General features: G+C 36.7%; 1 protein-coding gene across 3 annotated transcripts in view; it reads right to left on the bottom strand.

Annotated features, from left to right (window-relative positions):
* The window catches only part of kug (FAT atypical cadherin kugelei), a 497,170-nt gene that overhangs the window by 5,510 nt on the left and 464,362 nt on the right, over window positions 1-27,298 (bottom strand). For 2 of the 3 annotated variants that reach the window (XM_071596916.1, XM_071596917.1), the window contains 32 exons: window positions 26,575-26,788; window positions 25,984-26,123; window positions 25,647-25,888; window positions 25,165-25,409; window positions 24,887-25,073; window positions 24,523-24,751; window positions 23,389-23,641; window positions 21,963-22,979; window positions 21,305-21,529; window positions 17,571-17,594; window positions 16,849-17,085; window positions 16,551-16,751; window positions 16,021-16,215; window positions 15,571-15,876; window positions 15,260-15,468; window positions 14,264-14,408; window positions 14,018-14,179; window positions 12,935-13,258; window positions 12,539-12,820; window positions 12,120-12,380; window positions 11,104-11,280; window positions 10,257-10,499; window positions 9,429-9,815; window positions 9,085-9,299; window positions 7,867-8,004; window positions 7,635-7,778; window positions 7,276-7,527; window positions 6,155-6,974; window positions 5,470-5,816; window positions 2,274-3,434; window positions 1,351-1,759; window positions 447-659 (listed from right to left, as the gene is read on the bottom strand). In XM_071596916.1, coding sequence (XP_071453017.1) covers window positions 447-659; window positions 1,351-1,759; window positions 2,274-3,434; window positions 5,470-5,816; window positions 6,155-6,974; window positions 7,276-7,527; window positions 7,635-7,778; window positions 7,867-8,004; window positions 9,085-9,299; window positions 9,429-9,815; window positions 10,257-10,499; window positions 11,104-11,280; window positions 12,120-12,380; window positions 12,539-12,820; window positions 12,935-13,258; window positions 14,018-14,179; window positions 14,264-14,408; window positions 15,260-15,468; window positions 15,571-15,876; window positions 16,021-16,215; window positions 16,551-16,751; window positions 16,849-17,085; window positions 17,571-17,594; window positions 21,305-21,529; window positions 21,963-22,979; window positions 23,389-23,641; window positions 24,523-24,751; window positions 24,887-25,073; window positions 25,165-25,409; window positions 25,647-25,888; window positions 25,984-26,123; window positions 26,575-26,788 — 9,604 coding nt within the window. The remainder of the gene's footprint in view (window positions 1-446; window positions 660-1,350; window positions 1,760-2,273; window positions 3,435-5,469; window positions 5,817-6,154; window positions 6,975-7,275; window positions 7,528-7,634; window positions 7,779-7,866; window positions 8,005-9,084; window positions 9,300-9,428; window positions 9,816-10,256; window positions 10,500-11,103; window positions 11,281-12,119; window positions 12,381-12,538; window positions 12,821-12,934; window positions 13,259-14,017; window positions 14,180-14,263; window positions 14,409-15,259; window positions 15,469-15,570; window positions 15,877-16,020; window positions 16,216-16,550; window positions 16,752-16,848; window positions 17,086-17,570; window positions 17,595-21,304; window positions 21,530-21,962; window positions 22,980-23,388; window positions 23,642-24,522; window positions 24,752-24,886; window positions 25,074-25,164; window positions 25,410-25,646; window positions 25,889-25,983; window positions 26,124-26,574; window positions 26,789-27,298) is intronic. The other variant, XM_071596919.1, reaches the window with a different exon arrangement.

Here is a 27,298-nt window from a genome sequence, read left to right as displayed (position 1 = left end):
AATCTTGTTGACATTAAAACCAAAATGTGAACTAGTGGATAGTGATCAAATGGTTATTCACAGATTTCCATGACCAATAAAGGACAAACCTTATTAAGGTTATTTTGGAATGTAAAACACAAATTACAAGCAATAAGCAATTAACCTAAGGAGAGGAAAGACATTTCATGAAATCAAAATTTTTTAACATTCAACTAGGCTAGGGGAAAATAACCAGGGTGAGATAATTTTTGGTTAAGGTGCAGAAAACTATGTAAGTGCAGTTGGAAGAAAACGCAGGAATGAAAAAAAATCCAGGCATTGAGGAGGGGGATAAATTGGGTGTACATTCCAGACACACTGCATTGAATAATCAACCATGCCAACAAGTCTCGGGACATCCCTCATGGGGATGCATGGGGTGGGAGGGGGGGAGGAAGGAGGGGGGAGGGGACTTGCGTACATACCCCCTAGCATGCGGGGATCGTCCTCTATGGAGCTGAGCGAGGAGATAGAGGTTCCAGCCATGCCCACATGGGGGGCGTTGGTGCCCCCCACCCCTGGTCGACCCACTCCCACACCTATCCCATTCCGCAACACACTTCCCCCAATCCCTCCACCCATCAACCCCCTCGAGGTTACCTCATGAGAATAGATTCCTTCCGAGGGGCACTTCAAGTCTGCAAAGATTTTGAAGTGGTCCTTCTAAATAATTCTAAAACAACACTACAGTTTATAAAAAAAAATACTATTCAAATCCTAATATTGAGGGTTTTTCTCTCGAGAAAAAAACTCACCCAATCATACATACCTAGTAATATGTTGCTCATACAGTAAATTAAAGCAATATGATTCATTACCAAGTTAAGTCATCAATCTCAAGTATTGAAAAGGCCAGATTTTCATTAGGTATCTCATTAAGATGAATAGTAGTGAAAAAAGAGTGAGTCATCAGATGTTAAATAATTATAACTATTTAGCATAACTACTTAATCATGATAGATTTTAAAGCTCTGGTAGTCATTATATTGCAAGATTGTTTAAAGGAAAAAGCTATCAGGTTTCATGCCAGAGTTCACAAATGATAAAATGAAAGATTTAAACCAAATAAAATATGAAAAGGAAGAAAAATTACTACAAATATTTGAATTTTACCAACTTATATAAATAAGATGATTGCAGCATACATGAACTTGTGCATATAAATACTCTATTGGCTAACACAAATAAATACTCAACTATTTCAATATTGATGCTACAAGCTTAGCTACATCCTATTGTTTCTTAATACAGTAAAATAAAGAAGAAATACCACTAAGAAGAAATAATTCTGAAGGAGAGCATCTCCCCGTTTCCAACAAGCTAACTCACCATTCTTTATTTTATTGTTGTCCACCGCGAAGTGTGGGTTGGGCTGCCCCCCACCCACTACCAACATTTCCCCCATCCCCAAATTGGCAGTCTCGGTGGCCCAAGGCTTTTGGAGGCTATCAGAGCCTCCAACACTATTTGGGGAGGACACTGGCACCAGCAGCTGAGTTGTTGCCACACCCCCTAGAGTCCCCCCACCATTACTGACACCCCCACGAGTGTGGTTATGGTTCAGGTTACGGAGATAATCTGGTGGAACAGTGCTTTCCAGTTCGTCACCCGCTGAGCCATAGCTTCTTAGGGTGTCGAGATTGTTGAGTGTGGTGAAGGCAACGGCGGCAGCTGCCGCGGGGTCATTGGCCCCGCTTGGAGTGTAAGAGGCTGGGCGGGGGGGACACTGGGGAGGGACCTTCTCGTTGCGGTCAAAGTTCCAGCCAAGAGGTGCACGTGTTTTTAAGAGAGGAAAACCAAAAAGCACACTTAGGTCACACACTAAACGTTAGAGCAAACGCAAGGAAGGATATTATGAAAATATGACAGTACATCAAAATTGATAAGGTTATTTCACACACTAGAAATTATAGATTAATAGAAATGAAAATATCAAAAATAAATTTCTCAATTCACAACCATTCACAAGATAAAAAGTTCTGCAAAGAACAAATAAAAATATGAATAATTGGCTTTGGCAACATTAATACTGTGACAATAGTGGGAGAAAACCAGTAAGAGTTAGGAATTTAGGGTGTCATGCCTCACAGAGCAAAGGAAATGTAATAATGATTCAAAAAAGACACAACCGAGCAAAGTAACAGTAATTGCTTTAAATTACGTTTCCAAGTTCAATGTCAATTTATTAGCATGCACATACAAGGGTAAAAAAGGAAGGCAGATGAGGGTATACATCCACTCAGAACACTTACCTGACTGATCTCCAGGTTACTCAGCTTGGAACTTCGCTTGAAGTCGGGTTCAGGCCTCGCCGAATTCAACACCATGTCCTTCCTTGTCTCATTGTTGATGTTGTTGGCCCTCTCACGTGAGTGCTTGACACGAAATCGACGGAAAAGTATGTAAAGGATGACCAAGAATAGTAGCACGCAGAGTGCCACAATGATGCCCACCAACTCTTCCATGGTGATGCTGTGCTGGTTCGAAGTCACCCTGGTCGAATGGAGGGGGCTCCCACAGCGAGGGCCAGTGGCATCCGCAGGGCACACGCACCGGTAGCCCCCCGGCTCATTGATGCAAGTGCCACCTCCAAGACATGGACCGGCCATCCCTGGTGCACCCTCCACGCATTCGTCAACGTCCATGGCACAGAACTCACCAGTAAACCCACGACACTTGCAGATCGGCCCTGAGTCACCTTCCTCACACACCCCGCCATTTCGGCACGGGTTCGGATTGCAGTAGCGACCATACTCGCACCGCCTGCCACTCAACCGTGGATCAACACACTCGCAGTTGTAGCCCCCGGTCGTGGCGTGACATCTTCCCCCATGCAGGCAAGGCGATGAGGCACATGGATCCATGTCAATCTCACAAGCTGGACCAACAAACCTCCCATAGCAAAGGCACCTATGGCTGGGCAATCCGTCCACCTGGAACTCCTCACAAGTGCCACCGTTTAGGCATGGCTGGGAACCACAGGGTCCTGGAGGGGTCATCTGGCCCTCACAACGGAACTCCACGTTGGCAAACTGTCTCAACAAAGCGACACTGCCGCCAGCACCCATTCCACCACCGCTCATGTGTAGTGGGACTGGTATTCCATCTAACCTGATGTCATCCATGCAACCTGAGAATCCCCTCTGTGTGTCCTGAAATCCAAGGACGGTTGGATGGCGCCGGACCTCTGCACCAAAGAATATGTCCTCTGACTGTAGGTTGAGGTAATCATTTGCACCTGGTGCCGCACCATGAGCCACATGCCTTCCATCCACAGCAATGTGGGCATTACTTCCTTCCCTTTCAAGGCAGATTTCATGCCAGCGGCCATCACTCACATAAATACTGCTCACACGAACCATTCCTTCACCACTCCCGAGGTCGAATCTATATTGAACCATTCCATTGACCACCTAAAATGAACAGAAAAAATATCCATCAAAGTGAAAGAGGGGAAAACATTAGGTATGCAAGGAAGGTGGAGGAAAAGGATGGATACTACCTTGATCAAAAAGTTCCCGGAATAACCACCGTGTGGCGCTCCCATCGTTCCGATTTGAGTTCTGTTTTTTTTGTTAAATTGGTACATCTGTTGTTGATATTCCCTTTAAATCTTAGTGTCATAACTTGACGTTTGCAAAAGTTACGTAGCCAAGAGTACATCTATCTCTGTGTGTGTTGGCGATTTTTTACAATTGCAGAAATGGATTTAAATTTCCAACAACGAACTTGTATTAAATTTTGCGTAAAAAACGGATTTAGTGGCGCACGGACGTTGGAAATGTTGGAAAAGTGTTTCGGCAACGATTCTCTAAAAAAAACGGTCGTTTACCAGTGGCACGAGCGGTTCAGAAGTGGTCGTGAGTCAATCGAAGATGATGAACGCAGTGGCAGACCATCGACATCGAAAGTCGGTGAAAAAATTGATAAAGTAAAAGAAATGTTGGTCAATAACCGCAAATTAACCATCAGAGAAATAGCGGAGGACTTGAACATTGCCTATGGATCCGCCCAAGACATTGTGGTTAATGATTTGGGTTTCCGTCGTGTAGCAGCAAAGTTGGTTCCAAAAGACCTCAATTTCATGCAAAAAAGAGACCGTGTTGACGTCGCAAAAGACATGATTTGCGAGGCTGAATCCGATCCCACATTCATCAAAAGGATCATTACTGGAGACGAGACGTGGGTTTATAAGTACGACACGCAATCCAGACATCAGGCAAGTGAATGGCGTTCACCAAATGAGCCGAGACCAAAAAAACCACGTCGTTTTCAGTCAAAAAAGAAGGCAATGCTGACGGTTTTCATGGATTACAACGGTGTAGTGCATCATGAATTTTTGCCAGAAGGCCAGACAGTAAACAAAGAGTATTATTTGGGCGTTATGAGACGTTTGCGTGAAGCAATTCGCCGAAAGAGACCAGAAATGTGGGCAGAAAACTCGTGGATTTTGCACCATGATAACGCACCGTCGCACAGTGCTATCATTATTCGTAATTTTTTGATGAAAAATGCAACAAATACCATCCAACAGCCACCGAATTCACCTGATTTGGCTCCCTGTGACTTCTTTCTGTTCAATCGAGTTAAAAAACCATTACGGGGAACGCGTTTTAGCAGCCGAGAGGAAGTAATGGAAAAATCGCAGGAAGCACTGATGGACATACCGAAAACCGAATATAAAAAATGTTTCGAGGATTGGATCAAGCGCTGGCATAAGTGTGTTGCAGTCGATGGGGATTACTTTGAAGGGGACAATATAGATTTAGATGAATAAACTTGTATTTTTAATTTTCTGAATAAATTCCGGGAAATTTTTGATCAAGGTAGTATGCTCAATGAAATAATGGGAGGAAGAATTAAATAAGAGTTTAATATAGTATGTATTTAAGATATTGTCAGTATTGTAGTCAGTGTGTCAGTTAATATTGTGGTGGTAAGATGCTGGGTAAGGCTTAGAAATGTGGTGGCCCTAAGCATGTGCCCATCAAAAACCTACTTTACATGGTTAACTATCAAATAATAATAATTAATAACTGAAATAGGTTTCATATTATCTTTGCAAATAATCAAACTAATTGGGAACTATTAATTTAACCTGAAAGTCTCAATATTATTACTTACACATGCATACAAAAGTTTTTGAATCATTAAAAAGCTGATTTCATTCTGAAATCATAGATACAGCAAATGAATAGGAGGGTTTTTAGATGAAAACCAAGCCGTGACATAATGGGGGTTGTAGAGGAGGGAAGTCGGGGATAATTCATTTTACAAGGCCAAATACAAACAATCACACATGATTTAAAATGTGATATAGTAACTGACTTCTTAATGCTGTTTTGCATTTTCCACAACAGTAGAGTCAGTATTGCAAACAGTGTGAATTCATTGATAACCATTACAATTAAAATTTTATGAAAAATGATACAATGGTACAAGACTTACCTCAAGCACATTATAATCCACTTTTCCTTCAGCATACATAAGATTTCCTGTTGGTTGAACTGTCCTGATTCGAAGGGAAAGGTTGAGTCTTTGCTCCAAAACTCTCTTCACATGTGACTTTTCCACTCTGTAGTGAGCATGACTTTTTCCACTGAATGACACTGGATTTCTTGGTATGTAGCATGATTCATCATGACATTTAGAAATGTCGATATTGCATATTGGTCCAGCAAATCCTTCTGGGCATTGGCAGGAATAACCTTGGGCTGATGCATCTGGGATACACACCTTGAAAGGCACACATGGATCTCGGGCACATTCATTCACCATTGTTTCACAGCGCTCCCCTGATATAAAAACATTTTGAGGATTAGAAAACCAGCAGAAAAATGATTGTTACTTCAGTCTATTTTCAAAGGCTATAGGTTTAAATCACACATCTCATACTTGGGGTTCGTCTTTTCAATATACATATTCACTTTTTTAGAGTAAAAACAATTTAGGATGCATAATACAATGTTTTCATCAAGGATTTTTGTATTTAAAAAAAATCTAGGCCTATGAATTCTTTTCCACAAAGGAATTACTCCAGGATGCTATACTGTAATAACAACAGCAAGCAATCCTTGAAGATAAATTATGATTGCATGACTATTATTAAACTAAATGATACACAAGAGCTCACCTTCATAGCCTTCTTTGCACTTGCATTCAACTTTGTGATGGTGCCGTGGTGCAACAAAAGCTGCCAGATCTGTTAAAACAGTGACCACCAAGCTGGGATCAAGAGCTATTTTGTCTTGACAAAGGCCATGAATACAGTATGTGTTGGTGCACCGTTCAATAGAAACTTCCTTGATGCTGAATCCTAACATGTTCTCAACTTCCAAACGCCGACCCCAAACTAATTCTTTCACCATTTTTGCAAGGTAATATCCACCCCCTTTGGCCCGAACCACAAAGAGGACATCCAGATCCTTCGACCCGGCAGCTCTTGAACCTCGATGGAGATGTGTTCCAGGCCAGTCATTTGGCTGTTGCAAACTGATGATGACAACATCCTTGAGGGATGAAGCCACAACAGCCTCACGAATTGCTTTCGTGAACCCCTTCAGATGGCTGACAACAAACTCTTCTGGACTGACACCCTGCAAACGCAAGGTCACTGCATTTTCAATCATATCCTCAGTTATTGGACGCACCATTGCAGAAACTATGATGTATGACACAAATTTTCCATCTGAGACTGAAATGTTTAAACGATATTCTCCTGTGTCAAGATGCGGTAAGGCAATAATAGTGCCATCTTCCCTGCCAATTTCAAAAAGCTCTTTTGGATTGGGTATAGTTGTTGATGGTACCAATCGGAAAGACAAGGCATCATATGGATCTTGGTCAGTGGCATGAATTCTTCCAATGACTCCGCCAGGGAATTCATCTTCAAAAGCATTCACTACCACATCCAATGGTGTTATCACTGGAGGGTATTGAGATTCCTCAATGACCTATGAAAAAAGAAGAGAAGGAAGTGGTTCATTAGTCATAGAAATCATCAATCATTAATTCATATAAACAAAATGTAGTCAAAATTTTGAATTACAAATGTTTAAGAGGAATAATACTTGTTATGAATTGTTTTTGTCTCTCACAAAGAGCTATTTGAATAATTTATCATTTCTTCGTACAATGGCAAAATTTGCTGATAAAATGTTGTCAATCCCTATACTAGCTTTTGGAGGCTTCTTATAATAGCTGGAGTGGAATTCGACAATTATTTCATGATGGCACATTGATATGGAAAGTTACCTTGACGCTGACCCATGTATCAGAGTACAAAGGTGGTGTCCCATTATCAAACACACGTATATGAAGGAGGTAGCTATCTTTGATCTTGTGGTTGAACTTTGCTGCTGTATGCAAGACACCATCTTGCTCCAGTCTGAAAACATTCCCTTCATTGCCTGAACGGAAGTCAAAGGTATAAGGACCAGCATTTGGAGGACCATCAGCATCAGTGATCATGAACTTCAAAATAGAAAAGCCAAGAGGCTTGTCCTCCTATTCAGAGATAAAAAAGAATCAAATAAGTCACCATGATGAACACTAATAGAGGTGAATAGTTTAATATACATTACAACTGAAAATAATACAGTCGGGCAGCATACCTGAACAATAGCTGTGTAATTTGATTTAGAAAACACAGGAGGGTTGTCATTGGCATCTGAAATTTCAATGTTGACCATAACAGAGGATGAAAGGCTTGGCACTCCAAGATCTTGGGCATAGATTTCGAGGACATAATTTGAAGTCTGCAACAAAATCATATTTTAATAAAAGATTTATGACCTGCAGATGACACAAATGATGATGACAGGCAAACCATGAGGAATATCTTACCATTTCCCGGTCAAGTCGTCCGGCCACTGAGATGTAGCCTGTTTTTTCATTGATAGCAAACTGCTGGTGCCTGTCTCCTCGCTCAATATGATATGTTACCTTTCCATTATTCTTACTGTCCAAATCATTTGCTATAACCTATGAGATTGCAATGAACCATTATTAGATGATAGACACTGTAATCGTGCAGTTTGACCATTTAAAAATTGCCGTTACATCATTCAAGTTACGAGATCATCAAGGTAATAATGCCTAACTGCATCTGGTAGGTACATTCCCAACATGTAGCAGAATGGTTTCTAGCATGAGCTCACACTATCAAAAGGCTACTGACAGGGGATTCTGGTATGGTGGTTATGAAGCAGCTTGCATCACCTCCCCTCCAAATAAGCAGCTTTAATATTAGGTTGCATAAGTAGTAATTGGAACCACCTCTCTGGATCAAACCGGTTGACTTTCATGCAGGTTTTATGAATGCAATATAGTGAAATACATATCACGGGGGAGAGATGCCTTGACTCTGATTGGATTGAGAAAAACTCTTCCACTGCAAGAGTTACTGCTTTTTATCGAAAGGCATGAATGGCATATACACTTATTCTAGATCTACGATGAGCAACTTTGTCAGCAACATAAATACACTGATTATATTAAATAATATTCCCTTAAGCTGTAAAAGGTTTCACGGCTTTAGAGCTTTTACCTTTCATAGTTTTTTTTAAACTTTTTATGGCTTTTACCGATTACAGCTTAAGGCAATATCATTTAATATAATCAGGCTAATAAGAGGATGAAAAAACCTCAATTTACCCTTTCCAGTAACTTAAATGAGACTCTGAAAGAATTATATAAGATATTTCAATAGCAATTTAACAATATAAATGGAAAGTAATGTACAACATAACAATGCTGGAAACTTGGTTTAAATTATCAACCTAAAGTCAAAAACGTAGTAGTCAAAAAAGGTAGGTAAGTACTCAAACGTTAGGAATTCCTACATGAAATTCATAGATTGATTAAAAAGGAAAACATCAAAGTTATTAGCAGATATCCAAAAGCGAGACTCAGGAAGAGAATATGATAGAAAGTGCAGAGTGACTTAAGGAAGAGCACTTTCTAGTACATTTCAATTCTACCACATAGATGAAAATAACAAGATTATTGGATTCCCTCCCCAAATATATACCCTGAAAAATGTATTCTATCAATACTACTTACTTGCAGTATTTTGTCTCCAACATGCGCATCTTCCCTTATTCGAGCATTGTAACTCACTTGAGTAAACACAGGAGGATTGTCATTGCTATCAGTAACAGATATGTTTACTGTTGCATGATTGCTCAATGGAGGTGTTCCTCCATCTACTGCTTGTATAGTGAGCACATAGTCCTTTGCCTTTTCATAATCCAAATGGTCAACTACTTTTATGATTCCTGGAGATATAAAAAAATAATGTCAACATTGTCACCCCCTGGCAAGGCATTTAATTTCCTGCAGAGCAGCACAAAAATTGCATATTGCTGAGAATTATGATACAGTACAAATATTTAAGAATAAATCACCTGTTTTATTATGAATTTCAAACTTCTTATGGTCATTTCCCCCAACAATTGAGTAGGTGATTTCAGCATTGACACCGGCATCTCTTGATGTTGCCAAAACTCTGACAACTTCTGTTCCAACTGGATCTATCTCAGCCACCACACCAGAGTAAAATTTCTTCTCAAATTCAGGTGGGTTGTCGTTTATGTCCAGAACTATTACAATCAAAGCTACAGTGGTCGAGAGCTGAGGAATTCCTTGATCAGTGGCTTTGATGGTCAAATTGAATATTGCCCTTTGCTCCCGGTCCAATGGCTTAGCTAGAGTCACTATACCACTGTCTGAAGCAATTTTAAAATGCTGATTTGCTGAGTTCATGAATGAGTAGTTTATTTTCTTATTTATTCCTGAAAAAGAAGAATCAAGAAACGATAAATTACATCAATTATAATTGTTCTGCAGCAAATAGAAAATTTTGCAAGTGTAAATAATAAGAACTGCAAGGTTGTATCCTCGAAAAAACCTTTTAAAATACATTGCAGTACTACAAATATTGATACAAAGAAGTGGCTACAAAATGGTAGGAAGAACAGATAACTTTGAATAATTACAACAACGGTATGGCTTTCAAGGACTGTCCTCCAAATTTTGGAATTTTTAGGAGTGATGAAATTTAATGACTTCATCAAAAAGTCCCAATTTTAGAGGACTGGAGCCACCAGAGGGTCAGGAAACACCACTTAAAAGATACTGCAGCCCTTGGGAATTAAATCTCAAGTCTGACATCATAGCCAGAAACATAACAGATCACCTTCTCAAAAACATGCAAAGAGAAATTAATGTCTCACCAATGTCTAGGTCAGTGGCATGGACCTTAGCCACTAGGGTCCCAATGTCTGTATTTTCTGGCAGAGTGGCACTGTATGAGGACATTGAAAAAATTGGAGCATTATCATTGAGGTCAGAGAGAATTATTTCAATCTGAGATGAGCATTCCCACTCAGGCCTATCTCTGTCCTGCACGTGTGCTATCAGCCGAAACCTTGACTGCTTCTCACGATCAAGTGGTCGAGCACCTGTCTTCAGATGACCTGAAAAAGTTAATAAAATGCTTGATATATATACTCCTGAGTTCAGAAACATTAAAGGCCCAGTTTAATCAACAATAGAGGCAATATCTCTCATCATGACCCAACTGGATCATTATTTGCAATCCAACCAACAAAAATCAATCAAATGCGATAAAATAATCAAGATTGATGCTCACCATACATACAGTGAGCCAAGAATCAATACATATTAAATGATTCATGAATTATTATTTACCCTTAATCCTCAAATAAATGTATCAACCAATTTCTCTCCCGTTAGAATCAAAAACTGATAACGTTCACAATTTGTAACAAGTGTGCTCAATGCCAATTTTTGAAAATAAATTAATATATTTTTACACTGGATATTAGGTATTTTTATACAACTCTATCCTGTTATTTAACATTATTAAATCAAAATATGTAATTCCTATGAACAATTTATAGCATTCAAATTAAGTTTTATCCAATGCATGAACATTTTGATATAATTTCATTGAAAAACTTTCAAAGGAATTTTCAACATGAAATCTAAAGTAACTTTTTGAAAAAAACTTTCATGTTCCTCCCATGGAGGCTAGAAAATAAATTTCACAGTACTTACCAGATGTTTTGTCCAATATGAACTTTTCGGCTCCATTTCCAGTTAAGTAGTAGCGCAAGTTGGCATTAGGCTCTTCGTCCATATCAGTAGCTAATACTGTAAGAACATAGCTACCAGGGTGCAAGCCTTCTGATAGAACTTCTCGATAGCGATACCGCAAGCAATACGGAGGGTTATCTGGAGAAACATAAAATAATGTACTTTCTATTTGTAAAACATTTCAGCCATTATACAATGATTATTCCATTTCCTTTTGAGGCAGAGGAAAAATGTTAAGTGCATTTTATTGAGGAATAAAATCATGTACCTATGTAAGCATCAAAGGTGCACTTTACACATAAATGACAAGAAGCATAGTGAACTTAAAGTGTATGAGTACACATATTTTTAAAGACTGCATGTGAAGAAAGAAGTGTGCCTAGGAAATTAGGGAGCATGAATAGAAAAATATTTGTGATCAAATATAAGGATAAACACTAATAAAAATTAACTTCTGCCCTCAAAATGATAAGCCAATGTCATAATATGTAATGGAGAATACCAACATTTATGCTTTTCATAATTAATCCATGCCATCTTAAGTAATTAATTTGTGAATAATATGAGGGTGGACCTACCATTAAATATGCATTAATTTTCCTTATAACTGAATAAGAACAGAGGTCTCTTAATTTCCCTTATAACCAGAATCAATGGTGCAACAGTGAGGGATTAATGGCATCAAATGACAAATGAAAAGTATTGTCCTTATCCATTACCTTATAACACCACCTTACAAGTGCTATGACTATTTTACAAGGAGGTTTTGACTCATTTCCTGAGTTTCTATATGCACATATATTTCTAACAGATCATCCAGAATATTTGAAAGATAATGGAAAAGCTCTAAAAATATAAAATTGCAATACACCCTAAAAAATTAATGAAAAGGTGCAGCTATCAAACTCAGTGAGTTATTAATTTTAGGCATCATATTTATACAACCATAAGGTGATATATTACATGCATTAACTCACCATTTGCATCTAGGACATCAATGGTGACTGAAGTTTTGGCAATATATGTACCATCTGTACATATCACATCCAAAATATAGTTGCTCACTTTTTCCCGGTCCAGTGACTTTGCAACATAGACCTCTCCAGTTTGTCTTATTTGAAATTGAGACATGGGATCCCCATTAGTAATAAAAAACTGGACCGGAGAAACCAAGCTAGTGTCTTTATCCTTAGTAGATAGCTGAACAACAACAGTGCCAGGTAGGGCATCTTCATTCACTACAAATTAAGAGAAAAATTAATACCATGAAACAAGGAAAATGGAGGAATATTAGAGAGAAAGCTTATAATAACCTGGGAACATTTAGCATGCATATCCAAGCAGAAGAGCAAACCGTGAAACAAAAGACTTGAAAGAACTTAGATATAACACTTACCAGCTGCCATGTAGTGACTGCTGGTAAAAATCGGAGGATTGTCATTGTAATCCTTCAGGTGTATGAATACATTAGTGCGAGCGAAATGCTTAGGCTTTCCATTGTCAGTGGCAACAACTTGAAACTCATAGTGAGGCTTTTTCTCAGCATCTAACTGCACTAACGTTGTGATCCAACCTGTGTATGCATCAATCGCAAAAACATTAGCCAGTTCACCAATTTCAGACCCAAAAGAATATCTCACTTCACCGTTATTCCCAAGATCTCTGTCATTGGCAGTCACTATGAAAAAAGAAAAATGAGAAGGCATAAGTAGGGCATATAAATGGTGAGGTATCATGGATGCATAAATATTTACTCTCTGGAAAAACAAGGGGAAGATAAAGGATATAATACCTTTCATTACAGCAGTTCCTTCCTCAATATTTTCTGCAAGTGATAGCTTGTATGGGCTACTCTCAAAGACAGGAGAGTTGTCATTTTCATCCAGAACCATTAAGGTGACATCTGTAAGAGCTGTAAGTGGAGGACTGGAGTCTGTCTCGGCAACTATTGCAATTATGTGAGTGTCTTGAACTTCTCTGTCCAGTTTTCCCACCAAGAAAAGCTGACCTTGCTCATTGACATCAAATAATGGATTCTCACTATTGTCATTGCCAGAAATAATACGGAACTTGACCGTACCATTGGTTACCATTTTGAGTCTTGTAATAATTTCACCTGTGGGTAAACATATTGATTGCATCACATGAAAACAAATCCGAATTATTTTCTGCAATTCAAAAAACTAGGTTTAGAATATCTAGTGAAAGAAACATCTCACAGAGGGACAGCCATTTAGTTTAAGGGATTTATGGTCACAATAAAAGACATAATACCTATTTTAAAGAATTAAATCCCTGTTACCTTTCGGAGGCTACGATTCTGGTATTTACAACAAAACATAAACTTTGCATCTTGATTTCTGTCCCTTCAATCATCCCTGGTGAGATCTTTTAGATAATTTTTCTAATTTTCCATTTTCAATAGTGAAAACTTATATTTGTTTAGAAACAAAAAGAAACAACACTCAATTTTGCATTTATCAGAAACTAGTTGAACCATGCTTAATTATTCAACATATATCACTCCAGTGGAAATATAATATAATTTATGAAATAAATGAATTCAAAGTTTATTATTAGCAGCAGTCTAACAAATTTGGGGAATTTTGGATGGACACAGGAATTATACACTACTGTACCTAAAACCTAAATAATTTGGCACAAAAAATTCTCAAACCACACACTACACATATATTACAATAACTCATGTCTGCAGGCATAGAAAGTTAAATAGTTAAGCTTTGGGGTAATTGGCTATATCTAGAAATTCTAATGGAAAAATGAATCATAGATCAAAAAAATGTAGCCATGGAACCTTTAGACTAGTGCATATTTGTATTAATAACTATACTATGGTTATCAACAATATTCTTACCGGGAGGAGAATTTTCAGATATAAAAAATTTATCATCTCTTCGCTCAAAAAGTGGAGCAACATCTTGAGGACTCATTATATAAACATCCAAAGGCACTTCAGAAGATAAAGAAGGTGAACCACGATCTTGAGCACGAATAAAAAACTGGAATATTTGGTTCTCTGAAATAAGAATAAAAAAACAATTATAGATATGTTACACAAAGTAGGCTGGAAACATTGAACGAGGACAAGAAGTGCACTAACCTTTGGAAGCAACACTTTTAACCAAATACAATTCTCCTGTGTGACGGTAGATTCCAAATAAATCCTTTACTCCAGATGAACCAACCTCATAAATGCTGTATTCAACAACTGAGGATGAATCTTCATCAGCATCAACGGCCTTAACCTGTGTATATAATGGTTTTATATAGGAATGGGCTTTCAATATCTACTTAAGACCAGAATAATAGTTTCATTAGCAAAGGTGGATCCATGAAGGAATAAAAACAATCCCAGTGATTTCCACCAAAGTATTCGTGGCAATATGGTAGGTACGAGATTAAACCTGGTCTAGATTCATATCTCAGATTGTAGTTACAAAAATTATGTGCAAATTATAGCACCTAACTTCACTTCATTCATTCTAAGTATAAAACTATACACTTGTTAATAAATCCCTCATCATAGCTTCATAATGCACCCACAGATTTTCATTTCTGAATAAGTTTCAATATAGAGAAAATAGAATGGCAACATAAAAAGATTATTCATGTAATTTTTTTCACACATAGGAATTAAGTGATATCAAGTAGTTAATTGGACTAAAAGAAAAACCAATTTGCACACAAGTTTTAAAATCCCTTTATTCCAATTAAATTGAAACAACGTGGCTTCACCTTGCTTCAGTAATTTTTAAAAAAATTATTAGTCAAATTATTTAACGGATTTTCATAGATGCAAATTCTGCACTTTAACTTAGCTCAAAATGCACAAAACTGTTTAAATGGTACCATTCCTCCAGTGCTAGAATATCAGCATCATTCAAATCTAACACTAAAAACTGAATCCAATTCTATTGTTAACTCAATTCTGTTCCAAGCATTCTAGTCCCACAAGTAGTCTTTGACCACAGTATTAAGAACTTAAGAAAGTGTACATAGTTATAAACAATAGTCTTCCTAAGTACTCTTGAATAATCCCTCACGGATCTGTTATTGCTAAAAAAACAGATGGTAGATTGATCTCATTAACCCTTACCTTCAGGAATCCAGTTCCTGCAGTTAAATTACTATAAATTGAAGCCTTGTACTCCTTCAATAAAAATTTGGGTGGGTTATCATTCTGATCCCCAACCTTGACTCTTAAAGTAACAAAACCTGATCTTCCTCCACCATCGGTAGCCATGACTAAAACTTCATACAATTTTTGAGCTTCCCGATCTAATTTCTTCTTTGTAACAATTTCACCTGATGGGAAAGAGTAATAGTTATAAAAATTATGATGATGAATAAATTGAGTGCAATCAATACAATCAGATTTTTGGAAAAATATTATAAAATTTCACTTACCAGTCATAGCATCAATTTCAAAAAATTCCTTCATCCGGTCAGATGCTATGGAATAAGTCACAGTGCCATATGATCCACGATCTTTGTCTGTTGCAGTTACTTTCGTTAAAAATGTACCCGGTGGAAGATTTTCCAAAACCTTGACATCAAATTGGACCTTTGGAAAAGTTGGATTATTTTTGTTTGCTGAAAGTATGTCTATTTTCACACGTGCAAAACTTGTGTAAACACCATCTGTTACGGAGATGTTGAGTGTGTACATAGGATGATCGGCAAAATTTTGTAGGTTTATTAATGACAGTATTCCTGGAAAAAGAATAAAAAAGTCTTGTTAAAGTGGTCATAACATTTATTTCAGCCACTAATTTAGTAAGAAAATGTATTTAACATATGAGATACGAGACTTCAATGAACTTAAACATAGCTGGGTAATATACACATTTCCCTAACCTTTCCTGGGGTCGATAGAAAACGTTTGCTGCTCATTTCCTCCAACAATCGTATAAATTAAATTTCCTTGGTCAACATCATCAGGATCACTAGCAACAACCAACATTATAAACTGTCCCCTTCTTGCGTGCTCAGACAAGAAACAGGAATATGACGGCTGCTCAAACTTAGGAGGGTTGTCATTCATATCAATCACTGGAAAGTAAATTGGAATAAAATATACAAATTCAATACAAATGAACTCTTGTGAATTATAATTATGCATTATAATTGCAGGGAAATTGAAATTGTGGTCGCTATTGAATTTATGTTGAGGATCATACCAAAACTTATGGTTCAAGAGGGTATATCCTGATACAGTAATACAAAGAATTTCATGCATGTAAACATATTACATGCATTTCATGCATTCTGTGCATACAGTGAAGAATTATTTCTTGGGAAAAATGATTCCTATTTTGTTTTATTTGTCTTTATTTACCAGCTCTAATATTCAGTGGCACAAAATGATAAACCACCCAAAGACTTACCAGTGATCCAGACATGAGCAGTGCTGGATAGAGTTGGGATTCCACCATCGAAGGCTTGGACAGTGAAGTGATGAGAGCTGTGTAATTCATGATCCAAAGACCTCTTCAGGTAAATCGTCCCATCTTCAGGATCAATGTGAAAGTAATCAGAGGAGTTACTGCTGTTATGCTGAATGACGTATCTTACATTTTGGTTCACACCTAAAATGAGAAAAGTTGGATATTCAATTTACCAATAGGACTGATGATCAGAAGCTAATTATTGCAGAACTATGCAACTAATCATATGCAAAAATACCTGTGTCATTATCCCGGCTCTGTACTTTCAAAATGGAGGTACCAAACGGTGCAGCTTCGGACACAGAAACGTTATACGAATCATGAGTGAACTCAGGAGGGCAATCATTGACATCTTCCACAAGAATGCTCACAAGGACTTCTGCATAGACTCCAGATACACTATCAGTGGCTCGAATTGTCATTTCATGCTCTTTGTTCAGTTCAAAATCCAATTCATCCACAACATATATCATACCTGTTGAAAGGAATATCATTAGGATAATTTCACACTGAAAAAAAATTCACTTGCCTTAGGTGAAGTTATGAAAGAGTGTATGCAAATCATGCAACTCAAATCCAACCAGGTAAGAAAAAAAGCTTTTTAGTGGAGATACTGAGGCAGCAAAACACATCAGAGTGTTTCTGCCAAAGAAATCTTTTGTTAAACAAATCATCAATTGCAAATAAATTTCCTCAAGATTATTCTTGAATACATTGTATGCATTGAAAAAGAAAAACTAAATGAACTACTAGGTGAAAATTTATAGCTTTGTAAAAATATGTGCTGTTTTTGCATGATTACAGTAGTTTGCCATCAAATATAGCTATGCGTGAGAAGATATTAGAGTAATTTTGATTATTGTTAGTAGCTGGTTAATAGAAAATAGAATAGTCACTACCACTAAAACCATGCAAGCAGCATGAAGGAAAAAGCAAAAATATAAAATCTGAAATACTCACAGGGACCATTGTTACTGTCAGGGGCTGTGAATGGAGATATAGAAGACTAGTGTAAATAAGTATTGCCAATGTATGGGTAGAATTCTAACTATGAAAGCAAACCAAAAATTCCCTCCGAAGAAAAAGCATGCTTTCATATTTAATATTGTTAAAATTATGAGTCTTTCTGTTAATAGGTATCCCTTTACCATCTTACTCACTAAATTTTAAAACTATATCAAAATGTTTAAATATAGTAAAAACTGAATAGGTCAGTAAGTCAGATTAATGTCATCAATTAAAATATATCTAATTGTAATGACAATTACGGTAAAGTTCAATTGAACGCAGACCCAAAGAATATACTCCATAAGTGATTCCATTAGTTCTTCCCCAATGCATCGACAGTTTATACTAATCCAAAAGTGGGTACTTCTCCGATACATGGTAAAATATCTTTGTAGGATTATTTAGACGTGGATATCTTCATTAATATTAATAGGATAATTATTGCATAACCATTTTTATAAATCTACAAGAGGCATCTGATCTAGCAGAATCACCTTCTAGGAGTTCATCAAATCAATCAATCATCAAATTTATTAGTTTATGCACCATAGATTATTTATTTTGTTTGTTTGTATATGAGTGATGAAGAAAATTCTTGCATACATACATTAGAAGACCACCTATCTAGAATGCCCAGGATTGTATCTATTCTGGATAAACAATATTTCACAAAAAAAAGTGACTGAAAAATCATATTTTCAAAGGTTGACCTCAAATTTAATGGAATGGATATCAAACAAACTAGCAAGTTTTGATGCTTAATGAGTACCTGAACTGAGTTAATATGTCACAAGATTTTATTCAGTATTGCAGATAAAAGAGTTGCTTGCGATGATTGGTGGCTGGCTGAATAAGCGATCCCTGTAATAGTTTGAATTACCTCGTGGGTATTCTTTATGCCAACTCAAGACAAATGTTTGGAGCAATTTTTGATAAAGTTAGTGTCTTTTGATGACTTTGTGAGACAGTATGTAAAAGTTGATAGCTGCACTTATTCCGGGAGGCAGTTAGCTACACTTTCAAATGACTCTTTCAGGAATTTTTAGACCTGGCTGATATGTACATGATCTCTCTTTCATTCTCACAATCCCACTTGGTTCAATCCAATCTCGTACAACATCAATCACATTTCGAACACATTCAAAGGTAATACAATGAGAACTAAAATCCAGGCAGAGCTTCTGAAGGGTGATTTGGACATAACTTATTTTCAAACCTACAAATTGTTCTCGCTTAAATAGCATTTCTCTATTACCGCAACTCAAAAAAAAAACATGCCACCAAAAAGAACATGTGCTTCAATCAATTAATGCTTTGAGATGTACTTTAAATTAACCGACTGTTTTAGATTACTTGCAATTTACATCATAGAGTGAAGTTTTCAGTGTTTCAATGGTAGGATAAGTGCCTTCTACTGTAATATGAACAAGATTTTAAGAGCATTATTTTTATGTATGCTGTTCAATGAATCACTCTCATCAACAATTATCAAATTTCATCCACATCACTCTTGGAAAGCTATAACACTAGTACTAGTATATTCAACTATATCCTATAATAGTGTAATAATAAATATATTGTTGTATTTCTTTCTACAGACATAACCTAAAGTAGAACCTTAATCATTATTACATCCAATTGCCATAATAAGTTTTTATCAATATGCTTTCAATTAAATTAAACACCTCCACCAATGTATGGGGATTTAGAGAAAATTAATCAGACATCTGTCATCACCATTTGAGGTGGAATATGTTACAACTTGAGTCTTAAAACATATTTTTTAGCATATTAGGTAGGTATGTGTAGTAATTCAAGAGGTTTAACTTAGTTAGTTATTTTATCAAGATAATTCATATTTAAGCTCCAGCTAATTATATCCGATAGACCACTTAATGACTTATAGGTATCCCCTTAGCAAGGTCAACAAAGTAGTTGGTGTGCTTTACTGAAGGGTCAGTGGTCTGTGAGTGCACCATTAAGTATTCTCAGTATTTTTTTGGACACATTTTTAATATTTATCAAGAAGCAAAAGCCATAAGACAATATATTCTGGGGAAAATGTGATAATTAAATAGCTTTGAGGGAAAAAATTATATGTGATACCACTGTTATGCAAATAATTAATTGATATTAATTGGTTTCATCTTGGATTTGATGCTGGCCACACTGAAAAAAAACTGAAATATTTTAAACCAAAGACCTGTAGCAAAAACAGCACAGAATGTATCCAGGTGTTTATATTGATTCCTCCATTTTGACAGTGCATACATGTACTTTGGCAATTACTACTATAATTATTAACAAAGAATTTTTCTAGCGCCAACAATGGGAGCATTAGACCAAAAGAAAACCCAGGGACTCCAAGCACTGATATGATACGACTGGGTAACCATTTCATCAAATATATAATGACTTACATAATGGACATAGTTTATATTGAAGTAGTAGTAGTTTTGGGGGAGGCGACCGACAGCTAAGGTCATTTGCGCCATAGGGGATGGACAGGAAAGGATGAAGGGTGGAGAGAAACCCGGCGTCGGCATTAGCCTACTCTTTACGAAAGGCGCCAAGGTCCGCAGTTTAACGTCCCATCCGACGGACGGCGTACTCACTCAAAGTGCCCTCCACAAAGCACCTCAAGTAGGGATCGAGATACCTCTGAAAAATATTCAAAACCGCCAGGATTTGAACCCGCGCCCTCAGGGTGGGAAGCCAGTATGTTAGCCCCCGCACCATCTCGATCCCCGTAAGTATTAGTATGGGCAGAATTACGTTCAGGTAACTAAATTGGTAGACACCTCACGGGATTCAGATAGATTCAGTAGTACGCTCAATTACTGCATGAATATTTTGATTGAAATGTTTTGCACTTTCCGGCGTGGCGACACAGCGTACGAGTAAGTAACACACGTATACTGGTAAGTTACTTTTCCTGTTCTCTTTACTTGGCAAACCTTTCAACAGTGTTCCGATCACTATTCATTATGAATTCATTATGAACTGAATTCAAAATAAAAATTATCCTGCAGCACAAACAAATGTAAAAAAATCCATTAAAGTTAAAAGCATTCAAAAGGTCATTTTGGTTAATTATAGTACTTGTATAATTATCTAGGACCTAATTTAACACCACAAACGGCAAATTCTAAGCATTTATGGTACATGCTACAATAAATACTGAAGTAGTATAGTATAATTCACCATAAAATCATTTTAAGAATAACTTGCAGTCTCATCGCTTGTGTCATACTAGGAGGCAGTGAGAGTTTAATTAAATCTAGCTCCTATATATTTAAAATTATATTTCCTTCTTTCAACCAACAACCAAACCCTTCTGCACAGACTGTACAACTTTTATTTAACATACAAATCAATTAGAATTCATGAAAACACCCTGAATTATCTGTATTTTATGCAGGTACCATTCAACTAATATTAACTCAGAAACTATATTAAGGTTCATGAGAAGGGGATGACAGATAAGTTAAGAAATAAAGCCACTAACCTCCTAAAGAAAAACCATACAATGAGTTTTGCTAGTGAAAAACATCAAATTCAAAAAACAAAAATCATTTGAATCACTACACCTACATTAAAATTATTCCATTTATTGTGAAACTAGAAGTCACATTCATGCCTTCAATTTCGTAGGGTTTGCTTTATGAAATACCCTATGTACTTACCTGTATTGAAATCAAGAGAAAATTCTTCAAATTCATTCCCTTTCACTATGCTGTAAATCAACTTTCTCCCAAGAGGGGAACGTGCTTGAACACTGACTGAGAGGGGAGAGTTGACTTCAATATTTTCCTTGACCCGATCTGTGTAGAACTGCTTATCAAAAACTGGCATAGATTTATCAATTACTTTAATGTGGACAGTAATTTCAGTAGCACATGGTGTCATTCCTGTCAATTAAACAAAACAATTCAGCCATTTTTCATTACCATGCACATAGACAAAAAATTGATGAAAATTCAAATTCAAGTAATGCCAGACAAATTCACACACATTCCATACAGATTTAATATGATTTACTTCTGAACAAGGCACTTAAACTTAAATTTTTCCATGCACAATGGCTGATATACACAGTTAAATTTGATATCACTCATTGTATTACTACCAAATGACTGAAGTATACAATATTAATAAAAAAAATATCAACTGATGTCCATTTCATATTAAACTATTAGTTCTGAAGAACTAAATTGCTATTATTTAAGAGCTCATAAATTGTTTCCAAGAATATATTTAATTAGAATTAATAATTAATTCAGCCCCTGAATTAAATCTTCACTAGAAACAAAACTTTACTCGACATGAAAGGAAAATATTTACCTCCATCATAAGCAGCAATGATGAGATCATATTCTCGATTGTGCCCTTCAAGGTTCTGCTTTAATGTTATCTCTCCACTTTTCCTGCAAACCCTGAACAATTCCCCATGGCCCTTGATGAGCTCATACCGCACCTCACCATTTTCTCCCTTGTCGAGATCAATTGCATGAACCTTAGTCACAATATCACCCTTCTTAGCATCAACTGATACAACTGCATAATAAGGCAAATTGACGAAAAGTGGGCAGTTGTCATTCACATCCAAGACCGTCACGCCCACCTTCGTGTGGGCAAATCTTGGTCTGTCCTTCTCACCCTCCTCACTTTTAGCCTCAATGATGAGCTCGTAATAGTCTTGCATCTCACGATCAAAACGCTTCCCAGTTGTTTGCACGGCTCCAGATGTGACTCCAATTTCAAACAAATCCGTAGGGTTCAAGATAGAGAACATTATGTGCTCCCCCAAGGCACCCCCAATAACATTCACGACTGTCACCTGGGCAGTTTTGGTCGAGTTCTCGAGGACTGCACCTGTGTAGAGCCCTTTCTGGAAGCTCAGCCCAGAATTTTTTGACTTTTCCAGTCTGACCTCCACCTGGGTGATGCTCGAGAACTTGTCATCGGAGACGCGTGTGTGCAGCCGTCTCATGGAGGGGGGGTGCTCAAGGCCGCGCGGGTCAGCCACTGTGATGAGGCCTGTCTGCTCATGGATGGCAAATGCTCGCCCCTCATTTCCCTCGATGATGTCATAGCGAAGTTCTGTCTCTTCCGCTGAGTCTGGATCATAAGCTGAAACCTGTGCCACGGCCACTCCAGAATATGTTGGAAGGAGGACTGTGGCATTGTATGATGTTTCAAGAAAACGAGGCGGTGAGTCATTGACATCACCCACTACAATTCGGACGTTGGCTGTTGTTTCAGAAGAGAGTCGAGGTTTCCCAAGATCAGAAACCTTGACGTGAAAATTGAATTCAGGCCATAACTCGTGGTCCAAGTTCAAGACAGTACGAATGGCACCTGCAATGCATAGCAAAAGCAAATGGTCAAATAGATTGCATTTTGACATTATTAGCAGAGTAATATTTAATATATGTTCTGTCTTTAATATGTACTCTCTTTCAACAGTAATCAACTTAGGTTGAATTGATAGGTGTGAACAGAATTATCAAGTAAATACATGTAAAACCACCTGGATTTTAAATGTGTGGCCATAAGTCATTGGCTGAGTTTTGAAACATGTACCCTCCAGGCTGAATACTACTAACTAGGCAGCTATATTTTATAAACCCCGTTATATTTTAACAGTGTATATGAGTTACAGAGCATTGTAATTAAACAATATCCCTGATTATTAGAGTATATAAAATGAAGACAGGCATGCGGCCACAGAAACTATCAATTGAAAAGAAAACATTTGATCACTTACCTGTGCTTGAATCAATTCGGAAATACTTCCTTGGCAAACTTTCCACAATGTCATAATCTAATAGAGCGTTTAACTCAGAATCATTATCTTCAGCCTTGATAACCAAAGGTGTACTTTTGTTGGTGAGAACAAGAGAGCCAATATCAGCTGCTTCACTTATAGTGCCAATATACAGATCTTGCAAGAATTTTGGTGCGTTATCATTTCTGTCCAAAACATGAATGACGACACTACACGTAGCCTTAGCAGATGCCTGTGAAAACAAATAGAGAAGGTCATAGCACAGAGATGATACACAAGAGTGAAAAATCTGCATTACCGATAAATGTAAAATTATGAACAATGAGTTTGTTCAATCCTTCACTTAAATTCAGGAAACAATTCTCTGGTTGATTCTACACAAATTCTTCATTAGCACATGAATGTCCTCAATACAAAAAACCCTTGATACAGGAATCGAAACCTGGCACCAATTGTTCTCTGGGTAATTCCTCAAAAATACTAACTTGTCCAGTGTTCTTAATTCTGAGGCAATTCCATGAGAATTTAAAATGGAAGATGATGTAAATAGCTTCAGGAATAGATTTTAATGCAAGATATCAGTCAGTCCATTCAATTAATATCACCCAATCAACAAAACTATTTCAATTATTGGGAAATCAGAAATTAATACTCACATTTGTCTCATAAAATAATTAAATTGTGTAGAAATCCGCAGTCAGACATTTATTTAGTTTCATAGAAGATTAAGAGGATTGAAAGGTTATTGAATTGAACAAGTCAAAGTTGCTCATAATATTACAAATGCGAATGTAGACAAGGTGACAAGTAATTATAACAGAATAACAGTATGTTTAACTTTTTGAGAGCTCAAACATATGGTTTTTAGAAAAAGTCAATTTTTACAAATCACTAATACAGTAGAGCATTTCACTTTGAAACTAGTCAGCTGCATTGAAAATGTCATTTTGAAATATTCTTCCGGTATTTAAATAGAAAATGATGTTAAAAAATGCATTTGAAGATTTTCAATACATGCAGAGCCATAAAAGTTAATAGCCAGTGGATTTTACATCATTATACTAGTGATTCAGCTATAATGCATACCATACCAAAATATTCACTGTTACCTACCATATTCGTAGTTTGTACAGTCAAATTGTAGAATTTATTCAGCTCATAATCCAGCTCTCTTTTAGTTATAATAACGCCTGTGCTTGGTGTGATAAAGAACATGTCATCCTGATTGCCATTTACGATCTCAAAGAAGAGAGAAGATGTACTTCTGGCAGCAATATGTTTCACATAAGTCCCAACTGGCTGGTTTTCAAATATTTCTGCAGCATGTTCCTGAATGGTGAACCTGAAAATCATCGGAATTTTAATGTAAATCTTGGCGGAGTTGCACTTATTATTAAAAGATCAAAAATAAAACAGCATGCTTTATGTATTTACATCTCCAAATGGAATACAGAAAATATACAACATATAAATATACCTTGGAGGAGCATAGTCAGCCATGGTAACCATTATATGCAAAGGTACCGTAGAAAACAATGGTGGAGAGCCACTATCAGTGGCTTTAACAATGAGCATATATTCAGACATCACACTCAAATCAAGCTGTCTCGCTACTTGGACCATACCAAGCTCTGGATCAATAGCAAAAACATTTCCAACATTTCCTGCAAAAGATATAAAGATGCAAAATTACTTGGCAATTAGAAGAATAACTAAAGTAGTTAGCACCTAAGCACCCAGAGATAAATTACTTACCAGATATTATAGAATAAGTTATTTTTGCATTATCCCCTCTATCACGGTCAATAGCAAATATTTGAGCAACAGCTGTCCCCACACTTGCAGTCTCATATACTTTCCCTTGAACTATTTCACTCGTGAACTCAGGGCTATGGTCGTTATAATCATGAACAGTGATTATGACTCGGGCATAGTTCCTTTTCGATGGTGTTCCTTGGTCTCTGACCATAACCGTTAAAACATGCTCTTCTATGTTTTCTCTATGGTCAGGAAGAAGAGGAAGCATTTATGAAATAATGAATTCAAGAATAATAAATCCAAGGACCCTCGATTAAAAAAATTGAAATTGATATGCCAATTTATTTCAAGGAGAGCCTAAATAAGAAATGGAATGATTACAATGGGAGTGAATTTGGCATTTTTAGAACCAAGTAGGGCATTTCTGGTCTTCGAGATTAATTCAAATGACAGTACTAACTGATACTTTCTGTATTTACCTGTCCAACTTCTCATTCAACGTAACTGCTCCACTGATGGAATCAACCATGAAAATAGACAGAGAAGCTGGATTTCTTGCTGCATGGAGGCTGTAAAACACTCTCTTGTCTTCATCAGCATCCGTAGCCATAAGTTGCATAATTTTTGTGCCTGCTTCAACATTTTCAGATATCTCAACTTTATAAACTTTGTCTAAAAAACTTGGGCGATGGTCATTTATATCAAGCACAGTGACATACAACTGAAAAAAAAGATCACACAGGGAGCACGTCAAATTTTAAGTAAAAATAATGAAGCTTTATGAAAATTGGAAAGAGACAAGGCTTTAAAATTTACCTGTGTATGCACCACATGGACTCCATCAGTCACAGATATTGTGAGATTATACTCGGATTGTGTCTCCCAGTCCAATTTCTTGGCTAGTAATATATTTCCTTTATCTCTTCCAATAAAAAATTCATTCCGAGCATCACCATCTAAAATTGTAATGAGTAATAATTTTATAACACTTCTCATATTATTGGTACATTTATAAATAGTTGCTAACCCTTTTACTGGCTTATAGTGCAGTTAAACACAGCTGTTAACCCTTTTACTAACATGTTATTTTGTGGTCCCACAAAGAATAGCACTGCATTAATTAGGTACTCTCAATAACATTTTATGTGAATTTATGACTTATTTTTAACCTCATGCTTTTTACTTTAATGAAACACTACAATTAATTCTTATTATTTAGTACAATTTCAAAATTATTATGTAATACCTATACATTTATGACTTTGAAAATGCTGTTGGATGTTGCCATAACTTTTGCTGTACACATTTATTTTAGTGTTAATGACAAACTGATTGGTACAATATATCAGTAAAGGCTTTAAGCACAATGTGATAGTTGAAATTAGTTAATATTTGAATTTTGCTCACCTATTATATCATACCACAACAGGTCTCCATCTTCATCATCTGCTAACACCAGTGTCACCAAGAAAGCAACCTTATCACTCTCTGTTATATGAACCCTCTGATTTGGGCTCTTGATGACTGGAGGGTGTGGTGAAGATTTAGGTACAGGGATTACTTGTACAGCAACCCTGGCCGTCTGGCTCTTTGCTGGGTGACCACCATCTGCAGCACGTACCTGTGTAAGAGGCAATAAAGATATTAATAATAGTGATATTAATTTTCTAGTTACCTCGCTATAATTTACAACACATTGATCATTGCACATGATTTGAAATGGCATAACAATTGATAGAAATCATTGTAAAATTACATACACGTTACAGTGATTTAGAAATAGTCAATTGATTCAATTACATTTCAATATCACTAATTGCACAATATTCAATGCACTGATAAGTGCACATTATTTGAAATGGCATCTCAAATGATTGAAATCATTGTACAGTCAAACAACCTTCACAGAAATTTAGGAATAGTCAACTGATTCAATTACTTTTCAACATCGAAAACATGCCGTAAAAAAGAAAACAAATTACACTCATCAGTATTTCAATCCTAGGATTGGTTTACTGCAGCCCTCCATTCCACTCTATTCAAGTTAATTCCCTCTATCCCTGATACTTTCTTTGTTCTATGTCCTTCTTAATTGTCCTATATACATGTCTCTTGGTCTTCATTGTGGAAT

Source organism: Hetaerina americana, unplaced genomic scaffold, assembly GCF_022747635.1.
Source record: "Hetaerina americana unplaced genomic scaffold, ioHetAmer1.1.p SCAF_8, whole genome shotgun sequence".
NCBI classification, from domain to species: Eukaryota; Metazoa; Arthropoda; class Insecta; order Odonata; family Calopterygidae; genus Hetaerina; species Hetaerina americana.
Note: the sequence above shows the minus strand (reverse complement) of the source record. Positions and strands in the feature narration are given on the sequence as shown.